A 21151-nucleotide genomic window follows, 5' to 3' on the forward strand; every position below is an offset into this window, starting at 1 on the left:
TTACATACTTAATTCAGTATTGAATATTGAAACGTAATCCATTTTTAAATTGTTTATTTCTCGCTAAAATAAGGAAGGTGGCACACAGTGGTGCAATGAATTTTGTGTTTGGCATTAGCCATATATTTTAGCATATTTATCTTATTATATGGTAGAGAATTTTCAGTGTGAGTACAAGTCTTTTTCTTCCACTGAGATTTGCAGCTAGAATCACATGGTCCACAATGTTTCATTACCCCGCAGAAGTGAATTTATTGTATTTATTGTTTGTCATTAATTATGAACACCATGAATGTAGGTTGTAGAACAGTCTAATTTTATAAATCTGTTTAAATAATTTTCTGAAATGGTCATAGAAGGCACTATCTTGCTTGCACAGAGGCAACTCTCAAAGTGTTTTTGTTTTCCCTTCCTGTACCTTAGGATAATTCTGGAAGATGACTATCATTTATCAATTATATCAAAGTAGTTAATCTGGAACTTCAAGTTGGTGATTCTAGCTCTATTACCATAGTGACATTTCATTCTCTAGCAGATGAAATAAAACAGCATCATAAGACCTTTTGAAAAAAAGAGCTTTATGTTAGCTATCTTATGAAATCTACTGAAGTTTATATTGGATTTAAAGTATCCCTCAAGAGATCAATGTATTTTTTCCATTTCTTTAGGGTTAGTCATATACTAAAACAAGAAAAAGGTAGTGTTTACACTGTGTTTTCAGTAAATTCTTTAAATGTTTTAGTTTGCTGACTTTTCCCTTTGGCCTCTTATGTTCTTTGTGTTTGATAGTTATAGTTACTGACTTAAGTTTTAAGCCTTTATTTACCTTCAGTTATTCTGGTCTGAGATGAAATAGACCATTTACTCTGTGTGATCTGAGGAATAAAATATTCTTTCATGAGGCTGTCTTTGTCTTTGGGTTGCAATTTCATTATGAGACCTTAGTCCTTTGAGTAAAGGTACAAGTAACCTTTTCAAATGTGTTTGGAGGGGACTCATGTATCAGTTAGTGATAAGCTATTAAGATCTTAGTATGGATTATTCTGTCAAATTTTCTGATACCATTCTGGGAGTTGCCCTCGAACTGTGGAAAGGAAGAGAGGATGATTAGAAAATGAAACATAACCACAGGAAGGGAAAAAAGTTTTTTAATTTGGTCACAAGAAAAGTATGAATGGTTTTTATCATTTTCGCTGGAAATTGCCTAATGCCCGAACATTAATGTATTAGAATTGGTTTGTGTAGATAGTTATATCCTGGTTGGAAGATCACTTGGCATTTGTATAAAACCTGGCCTACTTGCATGAACATGGGTTTTAAAAACTGTTATCTGTGGTGATTGCCAGGAAAAGCATACTTTATATAGAAAGACAAAGTCCTTATCCTCAAATTTGTTCCTTAACTTCTTTTTTATGCCCCAGGAAACTTGTTCATGGTCAGCTTTTCTCTTTCTTGCTGTAGTCTTTTTGTCATATGACACATAAAAGTGATGGATTTTTTTAGATTGTGACAAGGTAGCTTAAGTATTAGGTGCTCAGAAGATGTGGATACTCTTATTGGATTTCCAACTCTGGTTCTTCTCCTTTTACAACTTTTAGAACCATGTAAATAACATCTAAGCCCATGGAAATAGTGAATGATCCCTCTGGAGATTAAATAGTCTTCTGATTTTAAAGAAGTCAATCTAGAATATTGTTCGTGGTACTAGCCATAATGTCATTTTCTAAATTTTTATTTTTTATTATAATTTTGTTAAGTACAATGCTGCTTCTTTTTACAGCAAGTTGGAATTGACAGAGGTGATATACCAGACCTTTCACAGGTAAGTGTATGGTTATAATATCATTTCACTGTCTGCTATATGTATTGGTAGGTGTGAATGGTACAAAGATGAATAATATGCAGTTACTACTGTCAAGGGATTGGTGTGATTTTTCTTGACAGATTCGAACATATATTGCTGACTTCTAACATTATGATCTCCTCATTTCTTATGTTGGTGGAGCTAGCCATTACTATACCATTCCTTTAGTTTATTTCCTTTAATGTGTACAGTTCAAATGCCTTTTTTTTTTTTTAACTTTTAAAAAATGTTTATTTTTGAGAGAGAGAGCGGGAGAGGGGCAAAGAGAGGGGGAGACACAGAATCTGAAGCAGGCTCCAGGCTACAAGCTGTCAGCACAGAGCCAGACGCGGGGCTTGAACCACAAGCCATAACATCATGACCTGAGCCAAAGTCGGATGCTTAACTGACTGAGCCACCTAGGCACCCCATCAAATGCCCGGTTTTAATTAAGGATTCTGTAGCATAGTACTTAATATCTAGACTTTCAAGTCATATATACCAAAGACCCTTTGTTGGCTCCTGCTGTGTATCATACAAGTGATCTTGGGCCAGTTGTTTAATTTTCACTGTCTCAGGTTGTTTATTTGTAAAATGAAGATAATACTAGTGTCTTTGGGAGTCTTAGCAGACATTTTGTTGGGATTGGGAAGTGGTATACATGTGTTCTCAGTTCAACATAGAAGTTAATATTATAATCTAATATTTTTGGCTTTAATTGGTTTTCTACTGTATCTTTCTTATACTAAGGTTTTGCATGTAGAGGGAAAACACTGAATGAAGGAAATTGTTGAAGTCATAATTGGTAGAGAAATTTAGATGCCTACAATCCAGTAACTCTTTATCTCAAATCCTAAAGAATATTTGGGGCAAGTAAATGCTCCTGATGCATTTGTTTCACTTAAAGGTAGGGAACAATTCCTTTTCAACTGACTGAAAAGGTTTCCTTTTGAAAGTAACTAGCTTTTCATATTAAGTTGAGATTTGATATATAGTCTTTAAAGGCCAGTCTTTCTTTTTAAAACAAAATTGAGTGAAGTATCCATTTCAGTGAAGCTTGATAACTAAACATTTGTGTTACCAGCATACCATTCAGTATTGAAATCATTTCTATCACTGCAATTCTTGTGGCCCCTTCTGGTCCTTCCCTAGTCCCCAACACAAATTACTGATGTGATTTCTAATAGCATAATTTTATTAGACCTTAAATGTGATATAAATGGAATCACGCAAGTATTTATTCTTATATCTGGCTTCTTTTGCTCATCATAGTGTTTTGAGCTTTGTCCTTATTATTGAATGTATTGCTCATATTCATTCTTCTTTATTGCTGAATCGTATTCCATTGTGTGACTTTTACCACATTTTGTTTGTCCATTTTCCAAATGATGGACTTTTGGATTATTTGTAATTTTTTACTGTTGTAAATTAAGCTACTTAAAACATTCTTCAACAAATCTTTTCTTGTAGAGATAGGTTTTTATGTCCTTTGGATAAATAATTAGGAATGGAATTGGGTAGTTAAGCTAGATGTATATTTAACTTCATAAAAAATAATCAGATCATTTTTTAAGATGGATGAACTTTGACCAGCATCATATGAGAGTTTCAGTTGTTTCATATCTTCACCAACATATGATGTTGCTAATCTATTTAATGTTAGCCATTCTAGTGGTTAAGAAATTTTATCTCCTCGTGATTTTAATTTGAATTTTATTGATGCTGGTCTGTAGTTTCATTTATCAATAACTATTCAAAAATAATCTTTGCACACTTTGATTTACTCAAGTACTTACTAAAATACCAGAAACATTCCTAACGATATGTCTAGCTTTTAAGAGTATGTTTTTATTTAAAATTCAAATAAGTTAATATATTTAATGAAAGTATTTACAAGAACTCTTTAATATTTCGTGTTTACATAGTCTCAATTTTTTTTTGATTATGTGTATTAATACCCCTTACTAGGTCATGCTTATGTAATAAAAATAAGAGCATAATAAAAACAAAACTCCACTGTTAATTCATGAGGAATATACCTATTTATTTTTTTTCCTCTCATATGTTAGGTGATACTTAATTTATTTTGACCAATGGTCTCTTTATCCTGAAAATCTTAATATTTGTACAATTTTAGGCCCCCAGCAGTCTACTTGATGCTTTGGAACAACATTTAGCTTCCTTGGAAGGAAAGAAAATCAAAGATTCTACAGCTGCAAGCAGGTATATTACTGTTCCTAGGGCAAAGAGCAGGTTTTTATGTTTCTGAGAGAGTTGATGAATCTACCTTTTAAATGTCAAGGCATTTAACTTTGCCTTATCTTGATTTAATCATATATTAGAATGAACTTAATGATATCTACCTGGTAGGGCTGCTACCAAGGATTAGATGGGTTAATACATGTAAATTCTTGGAATAGTTCCTGATCTTCAATAGAAGTCAGCATCTCTCTGTCTCTCTCTCTTTAAATGTTTGTTTATTTATTTTGAGAGAGAGAGAGCAAGAGAGCATGCAAGGGAGGTGCAGAGAGAGGGAGACAGAATCCCAAGCAGACTCACGTTGTCAGTGCAGACACAGGGCTCAATCTCAAAAGTCATGAGATCATGACCTGAGCTGAAACCAAGAGTCAGATTCTTAACTAATTGAGCCACCCAGTTGCCCCTTGATGTCAGCATCTCTTAAGATGATAACACAGAGTACTTGGTTTACAGATGTATTCACAGTGTCAGTATTTCTCTTAAAAGTGATAATTCATGTATTCATGTGGTGTCTTGTACTTACAAGATGCCTGTCTACAAATTTGATTAACCCTCACTGTGGCCCAGTGAAGTGTGCGGTAGTAATTCTGGGACTCAAACCTAGGATATCTGATAGCAAATATTATTATCTTTCTCTGATGCCAATTCATGGGGTTGATATTTGACATATTTTAATCAGTCTGTTGGGCTTTGAGTGGATTTCCAAGACTAAAACCAGTTAACCTAGCAAACTGAAAATAGCACGGTTCATCTCGTATTGACTTTGTAATATGAGTTTTATGTTGGGTAGTGTGACTTGAGTAATTCTCATGTTTCTTTATGAAGATTTCCTTTTAATGGCATGAAAAAAAATTCTGTAAAATGTAATGAGAACCTTCATTTTCTTTAGATTTTTTTGTTTCAGAACTTTATTTGTGGTGGCAGAATTTAAGTAATTTTTAAAGGAAAATGTTACTGGATTTTAGTACTTTTTCATTCCAAATTTGTTCTTTGAATTTTCTAGTAGGTTTTTAGAAGCATAAGCCAAATTACGTGGCACTTATATAAGAAATGAATAAAAAATATGGCCAAGTAGTTGAGGTACATTGATTTAACTTCATACTTTTGTTATCATAAAATTTGCTGGGTTTCTTGCATTTCTATCACAACTATATTACTCTTCCCTTGTCTTCTGAGTTGTATTTTATAAAAATTGATTTTACATAAATTATTAGTAGTTCTGCCACTTGTATGCTTAGAGTATAAATTGATGATTGGTGTGTGATAAAAGGAAAATGAGTGAAGGTCATGAGTAGTAGTTCTTCAGGTTAGAACTCTTCCTAGATGTGTTCATATTGCCTAGAATTGACATTCGGGAATATACGTTGTTGGGGTTTATGGTATGCTATAAGAGAAAGGAGGTGGCTTGCTATGGTGATGCATTGTGCATGTGTACTATGTTTGGAAAGGAACTTCTAGCTTGGCAAGAGGGTAGCAGATAGAAAGGAGGTGCCAGATGGACTGACGAAATTGATCTGTCTTTGAAGGAACCTGTGGTCCTCCGGGAATGATATCTTTGGGTGGTATTATAATGGAAACCTCTCTAGACACACATTATTTATTACTGGTACTAATGTTTTAGTGTTCCTGTAGTGGTACTGCCAAAACCTACGCTGTAAATTAGTGGAGTAATTTCCTGCGAGAAATTCAATATATTTTACCCATCAGGGTTTTCCTGGGAGTATGTGAACTCTTTTCTAATTGCATTAGTTCCCTTCCTTGGGGCTTGGAAGAAGCAGTGTCCCATACCTTTATTGTGAACTCTTTCCAAAGTCTAACAATTTAAAAAGCAGGGAATATTTGTATAAATTAGCTAATTGCTAATAATCCTGTGGGTCACTAGGTAGAATATATTATCTGAAGTACTGATTTTTACTCCAAAAGGTAAATTCATAATTGTAATACCAATCCATGGCAGTGTTGCCAGACCATTTTATAACCAGGTTGCAGAAAGCCAAATTACCTTTGTCCAATTTCCTAGGGCAACAACACTTTCCAACGCAGTCTCTTCCCTGGCAAGCACTGGCCTGTCTCTAACCAAAGTGGATGAAAGGGAAAAGCAGGCAGCATTAGAGGAAGAACAGGCTCGTTTAAAAGCTTTAAAGGTAGGTGTTTGCATTCTCTTTATTTGGAAAAACAGGTACAGGTGCTCATAAAGGAATTGGAACCTCTAAATAGACTAACTTAATGATAGTTATCCAAATGAGGTGAAACTCAATAATCTGATTTTTCATCCTGACATTGACTGATGAAACCAAGAACACCTTTCTGCTATCAGAACACAATTAGATAATACTTTTTTTTCCAGTGGCCATAAAACAAATCCGGGTTTTGGATTCCTTATGCTAGTTCCCTTTCTCAACAGGAACAGCGCCTAAAAGAACTTGCAAAGAAACCTCATACCTCTTTAACAACTGCAGCCTCTCCTGTGTCCACCTCTGCAGGGGGTATAATGACTGCACCAGCCATTGACATATTTTCTACCCCTAGTTCTTCTAACAGGTAGGTGGAGAAGGTAAAGATTACCTTTGAATACTTGGATCTAAAGGCTTCTAATAGAGCTTTTCAAATTTAGTTTAATTTATGATTTTATATTCAGAAGTTCACACAGTGGTGTTAATAAATGGTGATAATGGTATAATTAAATATAAAATGTTAAGAGTATATACCTTGCATATTTAGGAAATGGAAAATGGCTAAGTTACAAATTTATACTGATTGGAATGTAGTGGGTAATCTATGGGGCAGATGTTTCATTTATATATATGGATATGTACATACAGGGGTATGGTAATATATTTCACAGTATCCTTTCATTGGATATTAAATGTCTTTCATGTCTATTTATTGCCTTATGTTAAACTCTGCACTCTGGAACACCGTAAGAGTTTAGTTGTCAGATTTCTGTGGTATTGAGGCCTACCAGGCCAACATCAATAATCTTGTTGCAGTGTCAATAATTGAAGCTATTTAATAATGGAAATAATAATATTTCCAGGAAAATTCAAATAATTGGTTTATTTTAAATTTGTCTTATCTTTTACCTCAGAGTGGTTTAAAGTAGAAGTTTGGAAGTCAGATTCTGGTTTGAATCCTAGCTGTTATTTCTTAATCTTTTTTTTTTTTTTTTTTTTTTTTTTTTAAACCTGTTTCCACATAAGGTATTGTATGGTATAGGTCAGTGGTTCTCATTCTTTAGTAAGTAGCAGAATCACCTGGAGAGATTCTAAAGCCACAGCTTTCTGAACCTCACCCCCAGAGTTTCTGATACAGTAGATATAAAGTGAGGCCCAAGATTTTCTGTTTCCAACAGACTGCCATGTGGCTAGCATAAGATTTAGCACAGTCTTATACTAAAACACACAATCTTAAACAATATCTTTGATTTTGTTGTTGTTGCTGTTTATTTTATTATTAACTCATCCTTAGAAGGTCTTCCCTCCCACCTGAGACCTGTCATCATTCAATGTAACTTACTTAGTTGCTGCCTGTTCCCTAAAGTCTTAATAGATGTTTGTTGAATTTAGTGTTTTTCTTTCAACTTTATAATTATTGTTTTCTCATTTGTTTTGTTTGTTGTTTGGCATGCTGCCTTTTTAAATCCCCATTAAAATAACTTTGAACCCATGAAGCGTCCCAACTTGAGGACCTTAGAAAGAACTCTGTCTTAGGGGAAATAAATGGAAAAGATGCTGAATGTTTAAGAATGAAAAAAATTATTAAAGAACTAATTTGGCTATTTTTTATTTCACTTAATACACTCTTAGTTTTTATCTTTTTAATTCTAATTGAAGGCAGATCTTAACAGCCTATAACAGAATGCATATTGCCTTATTCTGTTTTTCTCCCCCAAAGCACTAAATTCATTTATATTTTTATTTATCTGTAAAACTGTTTTTTACATCAAAGAGACATTTTGTTTTTGAGTAAGTATAAGTTAAAAATGATGTATGTTGTTTTGTCCACAATGCTTCAATTCATGGAAACTCTGTGATCTTTTTTTTAATGTTTATTTTTGAGAGAGCACAAGTTGGGGAGGGGCAGAGAGCGAGGGAGACAGAGAATCCCAAGCAGGCTCTGTGCTATCAGTGCAGAGCCTGACCTGGGCTCGAACCCATAAACCATGAGATCGTGACCTGAGCCGAATTCAGGAGTTGGCTTCTTAACTGACTGAGCCACCCAGGCACTCCTCTGGTATCTTTTTTTAGTTGTTATTCCTTAATCACATAAAAGTCATACATATCATGTAAATAATGCCCCCTGTAGTTGTGTAATGGGGTGGCTCTGTTATAAGTTTATATCATATATGCATGTATAATTTTTTCCTGTAATATTGATATGTTTGGATATTGAAGCAGGGCAAGTGAGATTAACAGGTAATTTGCTTTGTTAGAGGGATTAGTATTAAAATGTAATGGAAGTTCTTTGAAGATTAAAAGTAAGAAAACAAATTTCCTTAAAAAAATTAAAATTGCCATAATGTTTCATATTTCAGAATCATGTTGTTTAGGTACATTTCCGTAAGGAAATCAGTATTTTCCCAGGAGAGTCACTGATACATTCCAAAAGGGGTATAGTATAATTATTTGAATCCTATATAAATTTAAGATATGGTACTTGAATATTTTTTCCAGACTTCTGTAGAAATATGCTACTATAAATATAGATATGCTGTTGTATATATTAAAGGTATGCAACTGTTACCTTGCTGAAACTGTTCCTCTTCTTGAGGTTTACATTACTGGGGCCTTTTCTTACTTTTAATGTTTTTATTTACTGGGACAGGAGAAGGGAGTGGCTGATACAGCAAGGTTTACCTAATAAATAAATAATCTTTTGAAAATATTTTCTAGCACATCAAAGCTACCAAATGATCTGCTTGATTTACAACAGCCAACTTTTCACCCATCTGTACTTCCTATGCCATCTACTTCTCAGGTAGCAAGTACATGGGGAGGTAAGCATTAATGAATTCTACTTTATTTGTTATGTAAGCCTTTCCCATCTGCATTCTGTAGTGTTTCACTCATTTGTGTACTTTTTGGTTACATTTGATACGTGTGAACTTTAAAAATATTTAAAATGGCAGTGAGGTAATTTTGTTCCTTGAAGACATTCATGTATTTGTAAATGTAGTTTTAGAATTTCTGTTCAATTAAATTATGAAATGAGGTTTTAATGAAGGTGAAAAGGACAGACCCAATGTATATTGAAGTATGAAATCATTCTTTCAATGTTGAATATCTATTCCATAATCAGAAAATGCATAAGGGTTATTGTGCTTTTGGTATAGAAAATAAAATGACTAATGAGGGAAGAAAACTCATGCTTTGTAAATATATGATAGATTCTAATAAAACGCATACAGTGTTACTACTCAATAAACTGTGTTCTGACTGGGAATGTTATGACAAACTTTATGCTACTTGTATTTACAGCTTTTAATTTAGATCATTAAGATTTTGGTATTCAAAGAATTTTCCCCTAATAGCAATAGGAATGTTTGCTGCCCTGGAGTAGTTCTTTGATCTTAAGGTGACTGTATCATGATCATTGACCTGGCATCTTTGAAGGATTGAGCCTAGTCCCTGTCCGTTTTTAAGCAGGTTTGCTTAGACATATAATATGTTTTAAAGTGATTCCATTTGCTTGGTTTTGGTGCTTTTGTTTGCATATATGTATTATTTTACAGACACTCAAAAATTATTTGGGACAGAAAGGGGAGATATTCTGAGAGGATGCTGTCTGCAGAACTATAGAGAATGGCAAGCTACCTTAAAATTTTCATTGCTCACGTAAAATCTGAATTGATCAGTTTACCTCTTATAGCAAGATAAATTAATTGTTGTGAGTTTTTATGTTAACATGAACTAGACTTTTCATCTATATTTTGATGATTGGAGTCTTAAAAACTTTTTTGTTTCATTATTTTTTATAGTTAATTCTTAAGGCTCTAGTTTAATAGAACATAATCTCTGTGAAGGCAGGGCTTTTTAAATATTTTGTTCAGTGCTGTATTATCAATGCCTAGATGCTTTGATTTTTAATGTTTTTTGAATGAGTGGATGTTTTCTTTCTTTTCTGGACAGCTTATTTCTGGTTCAAGATACGGCAGGGAACAGGAATAGTGAAACACTAGAACACTAGATTTCTACACTAATTTTGTGAGCCATGACTTGATTAAAAAACTAACTTAGAAGATTAGTTTAATTTAGCTAAATCTTACGATTAAGAAGTAATTTCTAAAAATGGTAAGCTAGTTTAAAGTCAATAAATACTTTAGAACTATTTATCTGAAAGTAATTCCTTAATATCCTAATGATAAGTCCTAATTTTAGGATTTTTAATCGGCAAAATTACACATGTATTTTCTGCTTACTGTGAATTGTTTTAGAAAAGTTTAATAGAATTGACATGGCCATTTAAACAATTTTAACTTGCTTCACCCTCCCCTGCTTTTATAAAAAACAATGTAGTTGTTTTTTCCGAAGTTAAGGCTGAACGTTGTTTTTCAAAATAGGTGAGAAATTTTATAGTAGGCTTATTGAGAACTGATAGGACATTTCAAAGAAACTGAACTGTGAAGTTGTTTTGTTTGGATAGTTAATTCTAATAATGAAAAGTTAAAGTTTCTGCTTGGGATTATTGAACTCTTATATGAAGGTGGGTAGACGATTATTGTGGGAGAATAATTTCAAGTAATTTCAGCCTCTAAGAATTGTTTTATGTCCTGCCAGAAGAAATTATTTAATAGCAGTTTTTGAAAACAGTATGTTGGAATACATGTAGTCAAGTTTTAGTTTTCTGTCTTAGGTTATTTTACTCTTTGTATTATTTCCATCAGAATTTCCTTCATATTTTAACATTAGGCTTTCTGTGTACAAGTGAGACTGTTAAAAGTATTAAAAATACAAATCAAGTACAGTGGGAACAGAGGCCGTAGCAATTGTCTGTTATTTTTCCAAAAGCTTATTACATATGAGGAAAGGACAATGATTTTTACTATGAGCCTCTCAATTTAAGAATTATATCTTGTCTTGACTTTCATATAAAGATACTTGGTTTCTGAGCTGGTGATAATTTTAGAGTTTTGATCTCTGCATAATTGGATAGGTGAAGAGTGTTTTAAGTGAAGACTTTCATTACTTTTTAATTCAGTGTATTTTTTATATTGAGGACATTCGGATTAAGATTTTTTACTGTATTTTTAAAATTAAAGTTAGACTAAGATAAATAAATCTTAAACTGTATATAAAATGTTTTGATCATAACAGTAGAGTGTTAAAGATTTTTTTTTTTAAATTAACCATTTACCTAAACATTTGAAATAATGTGACATTTTACATCATGCTGCTTTTATACCATGTGGCAAAACAAAGATAGGATCTTATTCTATGTTTCTCTTGCTTTCATTTGCTAAAAATGGTTTTAAACAACAAATTTGGTATTTTTAAAACAGAATTGGTATTAACTTAGTTCTTATCCCAAGCACCACAGATAAGTTAGGAATGTAGAGTTAAAGGGAAGTACGGTTTGCATGTTTATATAAAAGGCATTTAAGATTCCACCTAAAAATGAACATGAGAGAACACAAGCTCTTCTGTTCCCCTCATTGCATTTATTAATGAGCCTTTGATTTTTCAAGAAATGGTTTGGAGTCTCAACAAGCACTTGGTGTTGAATACTAATAGGTGAGAATATTTAAGTTTATATCACCTTTAAAATTTAGTGTCACAGCATATCTAAAAATATACAGTATTGTCAGTTCAATGCACTGATGTATATTTTAAGCAAGATTTCAAAGTTTAATTCAGGCAAAAAAGAATTATCCTTTCTGAAGTTTAATTTGCTTTACTCACAGCTGGCACAAAACACACAACACTATATGAAAACTCATTTGTTTTTGTGTAAATGTAGGTATCCAGTATTTAGGACCTCAACACTATTTTGATCCTCTACTTTTTGGATTAGTTTTGAATGTTGTAACAAAATTAAACCATCAAATGAATAATGATAAAAACTATTCTTAAAAGTTTAGGGGATTTATAGTAGTTGCCAGTCTGGTAAATAAAGTTTAAGTTGGGATAGCTGAAACATTATTTTTTTTTTTTTATCTTAATGAACTTGTTTTTATTATTAAAAAAAATTTTTTTTGATGTTTATTTATTCTTGAGACAGAGACAGAGCATGAACAGGGGAGGGGCAGAGAGAGAGGGAGACACAGAATCTGACACAGGCTCCAGGCTCTCAGCTGTCAGCATAGAGCCCGACGTGAGGCTTGAACCCAAGAACTGTGAGATCATAACCTGAGCTGAAGTCGGACGCTTAACTGACTGAGCCACCCAGGCGCCCTGTTTTTATCATTGATAGTATAGTGTTCACTAACAGATTAACATCATCTAGATTACCTCGTGTTTTGTCAAGTAGATTAAGAACTGTTTTTTTCTTATTGTCTGATTGACCTAAATACGGCATTCTTACATGGTTCTGTATATTCTTCTCTAGGATGTTTCATATAATAGAAGATGATTGATAATAAGTACTTAGGTACAACTTAAGCATTCATTAGAGTAGCAGATAAGTAACAACTTTTCCCAAACATGTCTTTTCTCATAAACCAATAGATTGGTAATAGAAAAATGTGTTTTTTTGAAAGACTTCTCTCATAGCCAAAGGCATGGAAAACTAGAGAGATGTTTTGAGTCTAACAATGTATGATATACTTCAAAAACTCCATACCACTATTCAGTATTTTAAAATAGTACTTTCAGCAAATTGATCAACTGTAAACATAATGCATCTCCTTTCTTACTCAGGAAGGAGTTAGATTGGTTATCATTACATTTGTATTTTGGTATAGAAAACCCATTTCTTGTATCTGTTTTCTACTTCTTAATTCTCAGTTACTTTTTTGGATTCTTCTATCCATTGTTCCATTTATTCAGGAGTGAAGGGGTGGGAAAGATATTAAACATGATCATATGAGTTTGAACACTACATCAATGAATTTTGGTACATTTGTAGGACTTTATTTTGGGGTGTGAATTGATGTTCTGTAAAAATGATTAATTCCTAGAAAATAATTATACAAAAAATACAAAAAATACAAAAATTAAAGTTTCATAAAAAGATTCTGTATAAGCCACTGATCTCAATATTTTCTTGGTATTCTTCTTTTTTAACCAGTTGTAGGATTTGAATTTATTGACTTTAGGGAAAGTATGCTTATAGTGAATGAGCTGGTCCTTAAGCCCTTTGCTGTCTTACTCTGTCAGTCTTAGGGTAAAATACAGTGCTTACTACATTGTTAAGTGAGGATCACAAACTAGACGAGGATAGGCAAGAACAGGCTGCTGGTTAAAAGTACAGGAAGTACAGGTTAAAAGTATTTCTGCTGCTTTTTATTTTTTCTCTCCTCGTTTACTTAAGGTAGGATGAGTAGCTTTCAATCATTAGAATGATCATCTTGAATGAGGTATAGGTAAAGTAATTATCTGATTCTAAAAATAACTTTACGGTAGGATTTGGTAATAATATATATTTTGTACTATTCTAATGGAACAATACTTTTGTTATTTTTCAGCAAATCATTTATTTATTTATTTTTTAAGTTTATTTATTTTGAGAGAGAGTGCAGATGGAGGAGGTGTGGAGAGAGGGAGACAGTGAATCCCAAGGAGACTGTGCACTGTCAGTGCAGAGCTCCACGCAGGCCTCCATCCTAGAAACCGTGAGATCATGACCTGAGCCAAAATCAAGAGTCAGACGTTTAACAACCGACTGAGCCACCCAGGCGTCCCTTCAGCAAATTGTTTAAAGGCTTAATGATTTGGCTTTAGAATCCTTAACTGGACCTTCAGAGCAGTTCCCAGTTTACTAAATGGCCACCACTCATGCCTCTGTTCTTCATTTTTCTAAAATTCCTTTCCTTTTTCTAAATCATTAGACCTTTTCATCTGTATTTTTTAATTTCTTACCTCTGAACCTATACACGAGTTACCTCCACCTGTTAGAAATACCCCTTGACCCCTGATTCTCTTTGTTTTTGAAATTTTACTCAATACCACACACTATTGATTGTTTATGTCTGTTATTTGAGTAAACATAGCTATGCCATGAAAACCAATGCATTCCCACCTAGGGCAGGGAACATGGTCCAGGGTGGGTGGCTCTTTTATAGATACATTTTGTTTCTTTCTCTTTTTTTAAGTATCTATTTGCTTCCTGATTTTGGAAAGCAGATCTATCCTTAGTATGCTACCAATGTTAATTGGATACATAAATGTTTTCTTCTGAGGCTTCATTTTAAAATAATTAAATGTAGTTCTTCCATCTTGATGTTGATGATTAGGTATTTTGCACTGAGATTAATAAACAATAATATAGCTACTACTTTTCACTTTGCATCTTTTGACTAATTGCAATACTAATTAATTTACTTCCTTTCTTCATTTTGCTGTAATGCACTTGGACTGCACAGATCCTTTCTCTGCTACTGTAGATGCTGTTGATGATGCCATTCCAAGCTTAAATCCTTTCCTCACAAAAAGTAGTGGTGATGTTCACCTTCCCATTTCTTCAGATGTATCCACTTTTACTACTAGGACACCTACTCATGAAATGTTTGTTGGTAAAGTACAATTTAACCTTTCTTTCCAATTAATGTTTATACTGCCTAAGTATTTTTTACGTATTCATCAGTTATTTTTAAGGCACTGCAATAATTTTGGATTTTAATATCAAATTTTAAAATAAAATAAATAGCATTAATGTAGTGAGATTTTTAAATTAACACTAGTATCCCTAATTTTATTTAATCCAAGTTTTTAGGAAAGAAAATTTCCTTTGAAGTTGTGCTTTTTTTAGTCTTTTGTTATCTATCATATTAGTGTGATGCTCAAGCTGTCTAACATCATTTGCCACATTTTATTAATTCGAAGAGTTGGTTATAGGGTAACATCTCATAAAAGTTACCAACATGTTTATGCATGCTTCTGTTTTTCCCCCTCTGTGTTTGGGAGAGAGGGTAGTTAATCACTCTTAGTAGCTATCTCTTTTTTTTTTTTTTTTTTTAATACTGTGAATAGTACTATTTTAGATTGTCTCAAATACATACTGTATGTCTCATTCTTTTGTGTTTTTTTAAGTTTATTTATTTAGAGAGGGAGCACATGGGCGCACATGAGCAGGAGAGGGGGAGAGAGAGAGAGAGAGAGAGAGAGAATCATAAGACAGCTCCACACTGTCATCGCCCCAGCTCACAAACCCTGATATATGACCTGAGCTGAAATCTAGAGTCAGTTTAACTGAGTTAGCCACCCAGGTGCCCTGTCCCATTCTTAAGGGTTTCACTTCATTGTTAGCTTGGACATAAATGACAAGTAGAAAATAAAAAACAAGTTGACTAAATTGCATTTAATTGTGGTATAAAAATCCATAAAATGGTAGAATTTCATTCTAGAGTTAATACAGGAAAATGTAAGTTTTTGAATGTACACTAACCTGAAATTAATGTTTTTGAACCTCCAGAAAGATGATAAACGCTCCTTAAAAGTTGGCGAAATTGCTTTTATTCAATTCAGAGAAACAACTTAAAGTGATGTAAATTAAAATCTTTGTTTAAAGCAGCATGCAGAAAGTTATCTGTGTACCCTAAAGAGATCATGTGGCCATATTCTGAACATTCTGTTCTATGTAGCTAATGGGGCAGAAGGGAGGTGACGAGAAAGCAATAGGTGGAGATTTGAGAGAGTTCCAAGGCAGGTGCCCTAGTTATATATAACAAGTCTTATAGCTCCAAATTGTAATAATTAATTACAGTAATTCCTGTATGTCATTGTAATTCATTACAAATTAAATAAAAAGTGGTTGAAACGCAATTTCACATTCTGTTACTCTTCACAAAATTTGTGAAATATAGTACCTTATTTGCCTGGTAATAAAGGGTTACTAGAGTTATCCTTTGAATCAGGTTTTCTAATAAGTTTGTATTTTCTTTATGCTTACTGAATGTGAACTAGTATATATTTAGTAAATATGGTTCCTTGTGTCTTTTTAAGTCAGTTGCTTTAATTTGGGGTATGAAAGGTATCTTTGCTTTGGGGCTATCATTTCCATCGTTTAAGTCAGAGCAGTGCATATGTTTCAGGCTGTCAATCTTCTATTCACCGAAGAGGGGTAGAATGGAGGTCAGTAAGCTTAAGTGCTAAAGGCCATTGCTATTTCACATTGAAATAGAAGAGCAAAAATATATAAAAGCTATCCAAGGAAAGTCTGTAACAAAAGGAATATACTAGAAATGTCATTTTCCAAATGTTTCTTAAGTTGGAGCCCATGGGTTTGGGCAAGAGGAAGACCAGAAAGCACAGAAAGTAAAGTTTGATGGCCATGTGCGCCAAGGTGAGTTGGTGCATTTGAAGATAAAATGATAGAATTGGTGGTTTAGGGCTTACAAAGACCTCCAGAGAGTGTTTGGTCAAGTTTCAACTCTCATATTGGTAAGATAATTACTGTCATTTTCTGGATGGATCGCCTGAGTCCCCAGAAAAGTGAATACACTAAGACAACCCAGCTAGTAGGAGCAAAAGCTCGAAGCAGGAGACCTTTAGCTTTGCTCTACATTGCCCTTTCCCTTATGGATGTGCAGACTAAAGTATCAAGTATACTTTAAAAAACAAACAAACAAATCTGCCAAGATTTTTTCATAAGCAAAAAATAAGTACTTACCTTTTTGTAAAAATGACTACAGAATGGCAAAATAAAAACCACACATGTGGTTTAGACTGTTAGGCATTAGTATAGAACAAGGATCAGCACACTTTGTCTTAAAGGGTCAGATTGTAAATATATTCGGCTCACGAACCACATAGTCTCTGTTGTAGCTACCAGCTTTGGCTTTATAGCATGAAAGTAGCCATAGACAGTACGTAAACATGTTGTTTGGTTGTGTTCCAATAAATTTTTATTTACAAAGACCTGCACCTATAGTTTGCTGATTAATGCCTATCGTAAGAAGAGGCTTTTTAATAAGAAGGCTTTTAATCCATATTAAAAGTTCCTGAGAAGTACGTTTGTATAATAAAAATTCTAAGTTTTCTTAGAGTATTAAGAGCATGAAAGGACCACCCAAAATATGTCATTCCCAGAGATATATTGTCTAATTAGCCACTAGCTACATGTCTTAACTGAAATTAAATGTTAAAGTTAAAATTTTACTTCCTTAGCTGTATTAGCCACATTTCTGTTGTTCAGTGGCGCATGTGACTGGTGGCTCCCATATTGGACAGAGCAGATTTATAAAACATTTCTGTTATTAGAAAGTTCTGTAGGATAGTACTGCTCTAGAACAGTGGTCAGTAAACTTTTTGTGTAAAGGGGCAGATAGTAAATAATTTCAGGCTTTACAAGATACATAAAATCTCTGTTGTATATTCTTCTTTTGTTTTCTTTCATTTTTAAAAACAACCCTTTAAAAATGTAAAAACCATTTTTAGCTCACACAGCCATATAAAAATAGGCCACTGGCTGTAATTTGCCAGCTTCTGCTTTATAGGATTAAGAATGACCCAGAAAAATCACAGAATAGCTACCTAGACACCCTCTAACCCTTCCAGAGGAGGATATTAATCTGGTGATGTGATGCTCACTGTACTATCTAGTCCTTATTAAAGCAATTATAAGTCCAGAAGAGTGGATTGTCCATGTCTGTGACCTTGTTCAGGCCTACTTACTCATCATTAAAAGAAGACAGCAGAAGACATGTTAATATTGACAAAAGCCAACTGCTTCTTATTTCTCTAAGGAAATGCAGTGTTGGTTATTTCAAAATTTTGTTGTGGATATATTTTAAATATAACACTCATAATGGAGACAGGCGCTTTTTTTTTTTTTTTTTTTTTTTAAGTAGGTTGTAATTTAAAGAATACTAAGAGCTTGGACTCTCCTGTTTTTGTTTTGTTTGTTTTTAATTACTCCATTCTACTCTTAACTGTTCCTCCTCATTTCTCTCTCTCTCTCTCTCTCTCTCTCTCTCTTTTTTTTTTTTTTTCCTGTTCTTTTTTCCCCCATGTATGCCTTGTCAGATTCTTTTTGTGGCACTCAGGCTTATCCTGATTCTACCCTTATGTGCCACGAGTCTTCTGCTGTAGCTGGTTTATTTGGAGGTAGGTAATGGTATCTCTTAAGATCATCTGTTTATGCAGGAGGGAGTTTCTGTTGTTATTTGCCTCAAAATGAGGTTTGTTTTTTTAATTTTGTAAGAAAAAAATACTTTTGAATAACAGCTTTTTTGCCTAATTTTGTTTTCCTTGATTAAACACAGGATTGTTTTGTGAATGGATACTTTGTCATCTTCCTACTTTAGCCAATACTCAAAAGGTTCACATTTTCAGAGGAATTTATAACATTTTAATATTACAAGCTTATGGAATTTAAAGCCCTTTGTATAGATGTTAGTGCTAGAACAAACACTAAGTAATTTCGACTCGATCAGTTGTGGCACAGGTGTAGGGAGGTTCTGTTGGAAACAAGTGTGCTTTTCTAGCACTATGCAAGACAGTAGAAATGGGAAACAGTTTCCAGAGAGGCATGGCCAACTTTTGATACTCATTTCTGTCTTTGCAGACATATTCTAGGCCAGTGCAGTAGTGATGAAACCTCAAAATCCAGCTGATTTTTTTTTTTTTTTTGCATTGATTAACTTAGGTCAGTTGGTATTAAAAAGTATGTTTAACACAACTAAACAACTGGCAGAGTTGGACATGATTAAAGGATTTAAAAATGGAATTTATGAGGCGCCTGGGTGGCTCAGTCGGTTTAGCATCTAACTCTTGATCTCGGCTCAGGTCTTGATCTAAGGGTCCTGAGTTTGAACCCTGCGTTCGGCTCCATGCTGGGTGTAGAGCCTACTTAAAAAAATTAAATAAATAAAAATGAAATTTATGAGGACATTTGATGGAAAGTATGTGTTTAGAATCCAGTGAATTTACGTTTGATTTCCTTTTTGAATTCCAGTTTACTTCCTTACCTGTATGATTTGAAACAAGTATTTAACATTTCTAAGCCAATGAAAAATAGGATAATAATGGGTGATAGGATTGTCATGAAGTTTACGTATATGACAATATAACATCTGGCACTATGCCTGGTACATGGAGTTATCATTGAAACTATTAAAACCATCTTGTGTATGCAGCTCCCTTAATATTTGCAATGGACTTTTTACCCAAATTATTATTTAATTATCAGATACAGTCTTAACACTTCTTTCATTGCTTTCAGGTTTTAAAATTACCATGGGTTCTTCACTTTTTAAGCCCAGCATTTGCTATGAAAAGCTCAAGAAGATCATACAATTTTAATAGTCCTGATGGATAAATATTATAGCTGTAATAATAAAATTTTCTACTAACTAGTTTATATAATATGAAATATTTGGGATAAACTGAAAACACCTAAAAGATTTTGGAATCAGGCAATTTGGGGTTTAAGTTTTGGTTTTGCCACTTATTAAATCATTGATCTTGAGTAAATTGTTTAATCTCCTTGTTTCCTCATCTGTAAAAAGGAGAATAATAATAACTATTTATGGGGTTGTTGTGAGATTTAAATAATAATACTGTTTATAAAGCTTTGGGATAGTGTTTAATAGGGTTTAATAAATAGAAGTTACTTTCACAAAAAGTATGAGGTCTAATTTATTTTGGAACTACCACCAAAATCTGTTAACAAAACAGTAAATTTTTCTGGAAGGTGTTTGGAATGCCTTTTTGTCCCCAAAGCTTGTTCATCCTGTACTTTCAGTTAATTTATTATTGTTCTTCTGAGATTTGCTGTGTAGGGCAATGGTTTCTAAATGTTAAACTATGAATTAGTGCCGGTCAGTGGCAGAGTTTTTCACTGGGCCTTGGTGAAATCAAAGAGTAGGCAGTTCAATATCATGATTGTTTCATACAGTTAACCTTAACTCAGAGAGCCTGTTTATCTTTTTTTTTGTCCCCAAATTTTCCTTTTGAAATGGTGATCCTAGTTTTTTTTTCTTTAAGTAACTTTTAAAAATTAAATCCTAACAGTCTCCCCAAAAGTGACTTGGGATAAAAGGCCATTAAGTTGATAATGTTCATTGAAATGATAATGCAGAACTCTTACCTTCAACATGTTTTATACACATTCCTTACTTAAAAGATTATTACTGTGAAATACGTTGCTTTCTTCCCTGGTAGCCTATCAGCTATTACAATTTATTAAAAATAGTCATTTTACTTTTCGCTTATGTATACCTAGAGACTTTAAATTTGAAGTACTAGCTCTGGATTACTTAATATCCTTTCAAACCTTTTCTACTTTTAGGTAATAATAGTATTGTAATTACACAGATTGATGCCCTTAGGGACCTCGGGAAATGGTTCCTCTCTTTACACATAGTAATGAATGGATTAATATAAAGGATAGGCTTATCTCTGATAATCACCAAAATCTACAAAGCTAAGACAAAATAACAGGAAAAAATAGGAATTTGATATGATATCCTAGTTATAAATTAGTATTCCATGTATTTTCTAAAGTTTGGAAATAAAGCCAAGATACTGTTTCCACAGTGATTTAAAGAACAATATGTATACTTCTCACAGATGGGCACATAAGTAAATATGGTAAATTTTTGTCTTTCTTGAGTAGATAAAATCAGTTCTTAGTTGTAAGGAGTTATGAGAAGAAGCAGTGAGCCCATGGTAAAATTCTTAAACAGCTTGTACGCTTTAAAATGCTGTTAAATTGGTAAGTTTAGAAATCTGGGAACCTTTTGATTAATGGCCAGATTTATATACTAAATTATTTTGTATTTTGATTGTATTTGTGTTCTCATTATATGACCAGTGTCTTTAAGAGTAGTTTAAATGTTAAGTAATTATGGAATAAGTACATTTTTAAAAATTTGTGCTCTATGGAATACTTATGCTAGCAATAAAATGCTACTTTTAAAGTAGTAGTATTGATGTGTATCAGCTCTGTGAG

The 21151-nt window shown here is 33.2% G+C and overlaps 1 protein-coding gene across 27 annotated transcripts in view; it reads left to right on the plus strand.

The window, feature by feature from the left end:
• PICALM (phosphatidylinositol binding clathrin assembly protein) overlaps positions 1-21151 on the plus strand; it is a 100212-nt gene that overhangs the window by 51531 nt on the left and 27530 nt on the right. For 10 of the 27 annotated variants that reach the window (XM_045483730.1, XM_045483728.1, XM_045483729.1 and 7 more), the window contains exons 8-12: positions 1781-1822; positions 3981-4066; positions 6123-6246; positions 6507-6643; positions 8995-9098. In XM_045483730.1, the coding sequence (XP_045339686.1) occupies positions 1781-1822; positions 3981-4066; positions 6123-6246; positions 6507-6643; positions 8995-9098 (493 nt within the window). Of the gene's footprint in view, positions 1-1780; positions 1823-3980; positions 4067-6122; positions 6247-6506; positions 6644-8994; positions 9099-14621; positions 14772-18222; positions 18304-21151 lie in introns of all 27 variants that reach the window. The other 17 variants (XM_045483717.1, XM_045483720.1, XM_045483718.1 and 14 more) reach the window with 4 other exon arrangements.

Source organism: Leopardus geoffroyi, chromosome D1, assembly GCF_018350155.1.
Source record: "Leopardus geoffroyi isolate Oge1 chromosome D1, O.geoffroyi_Oge1_pat1.0, whole genome shotgun sequence".
NCBI lineage: Eukaryota > Metazoa > Chordata > Mammalia > Carnivora > Felidae > Leopardus > Leopardus geoffroyi.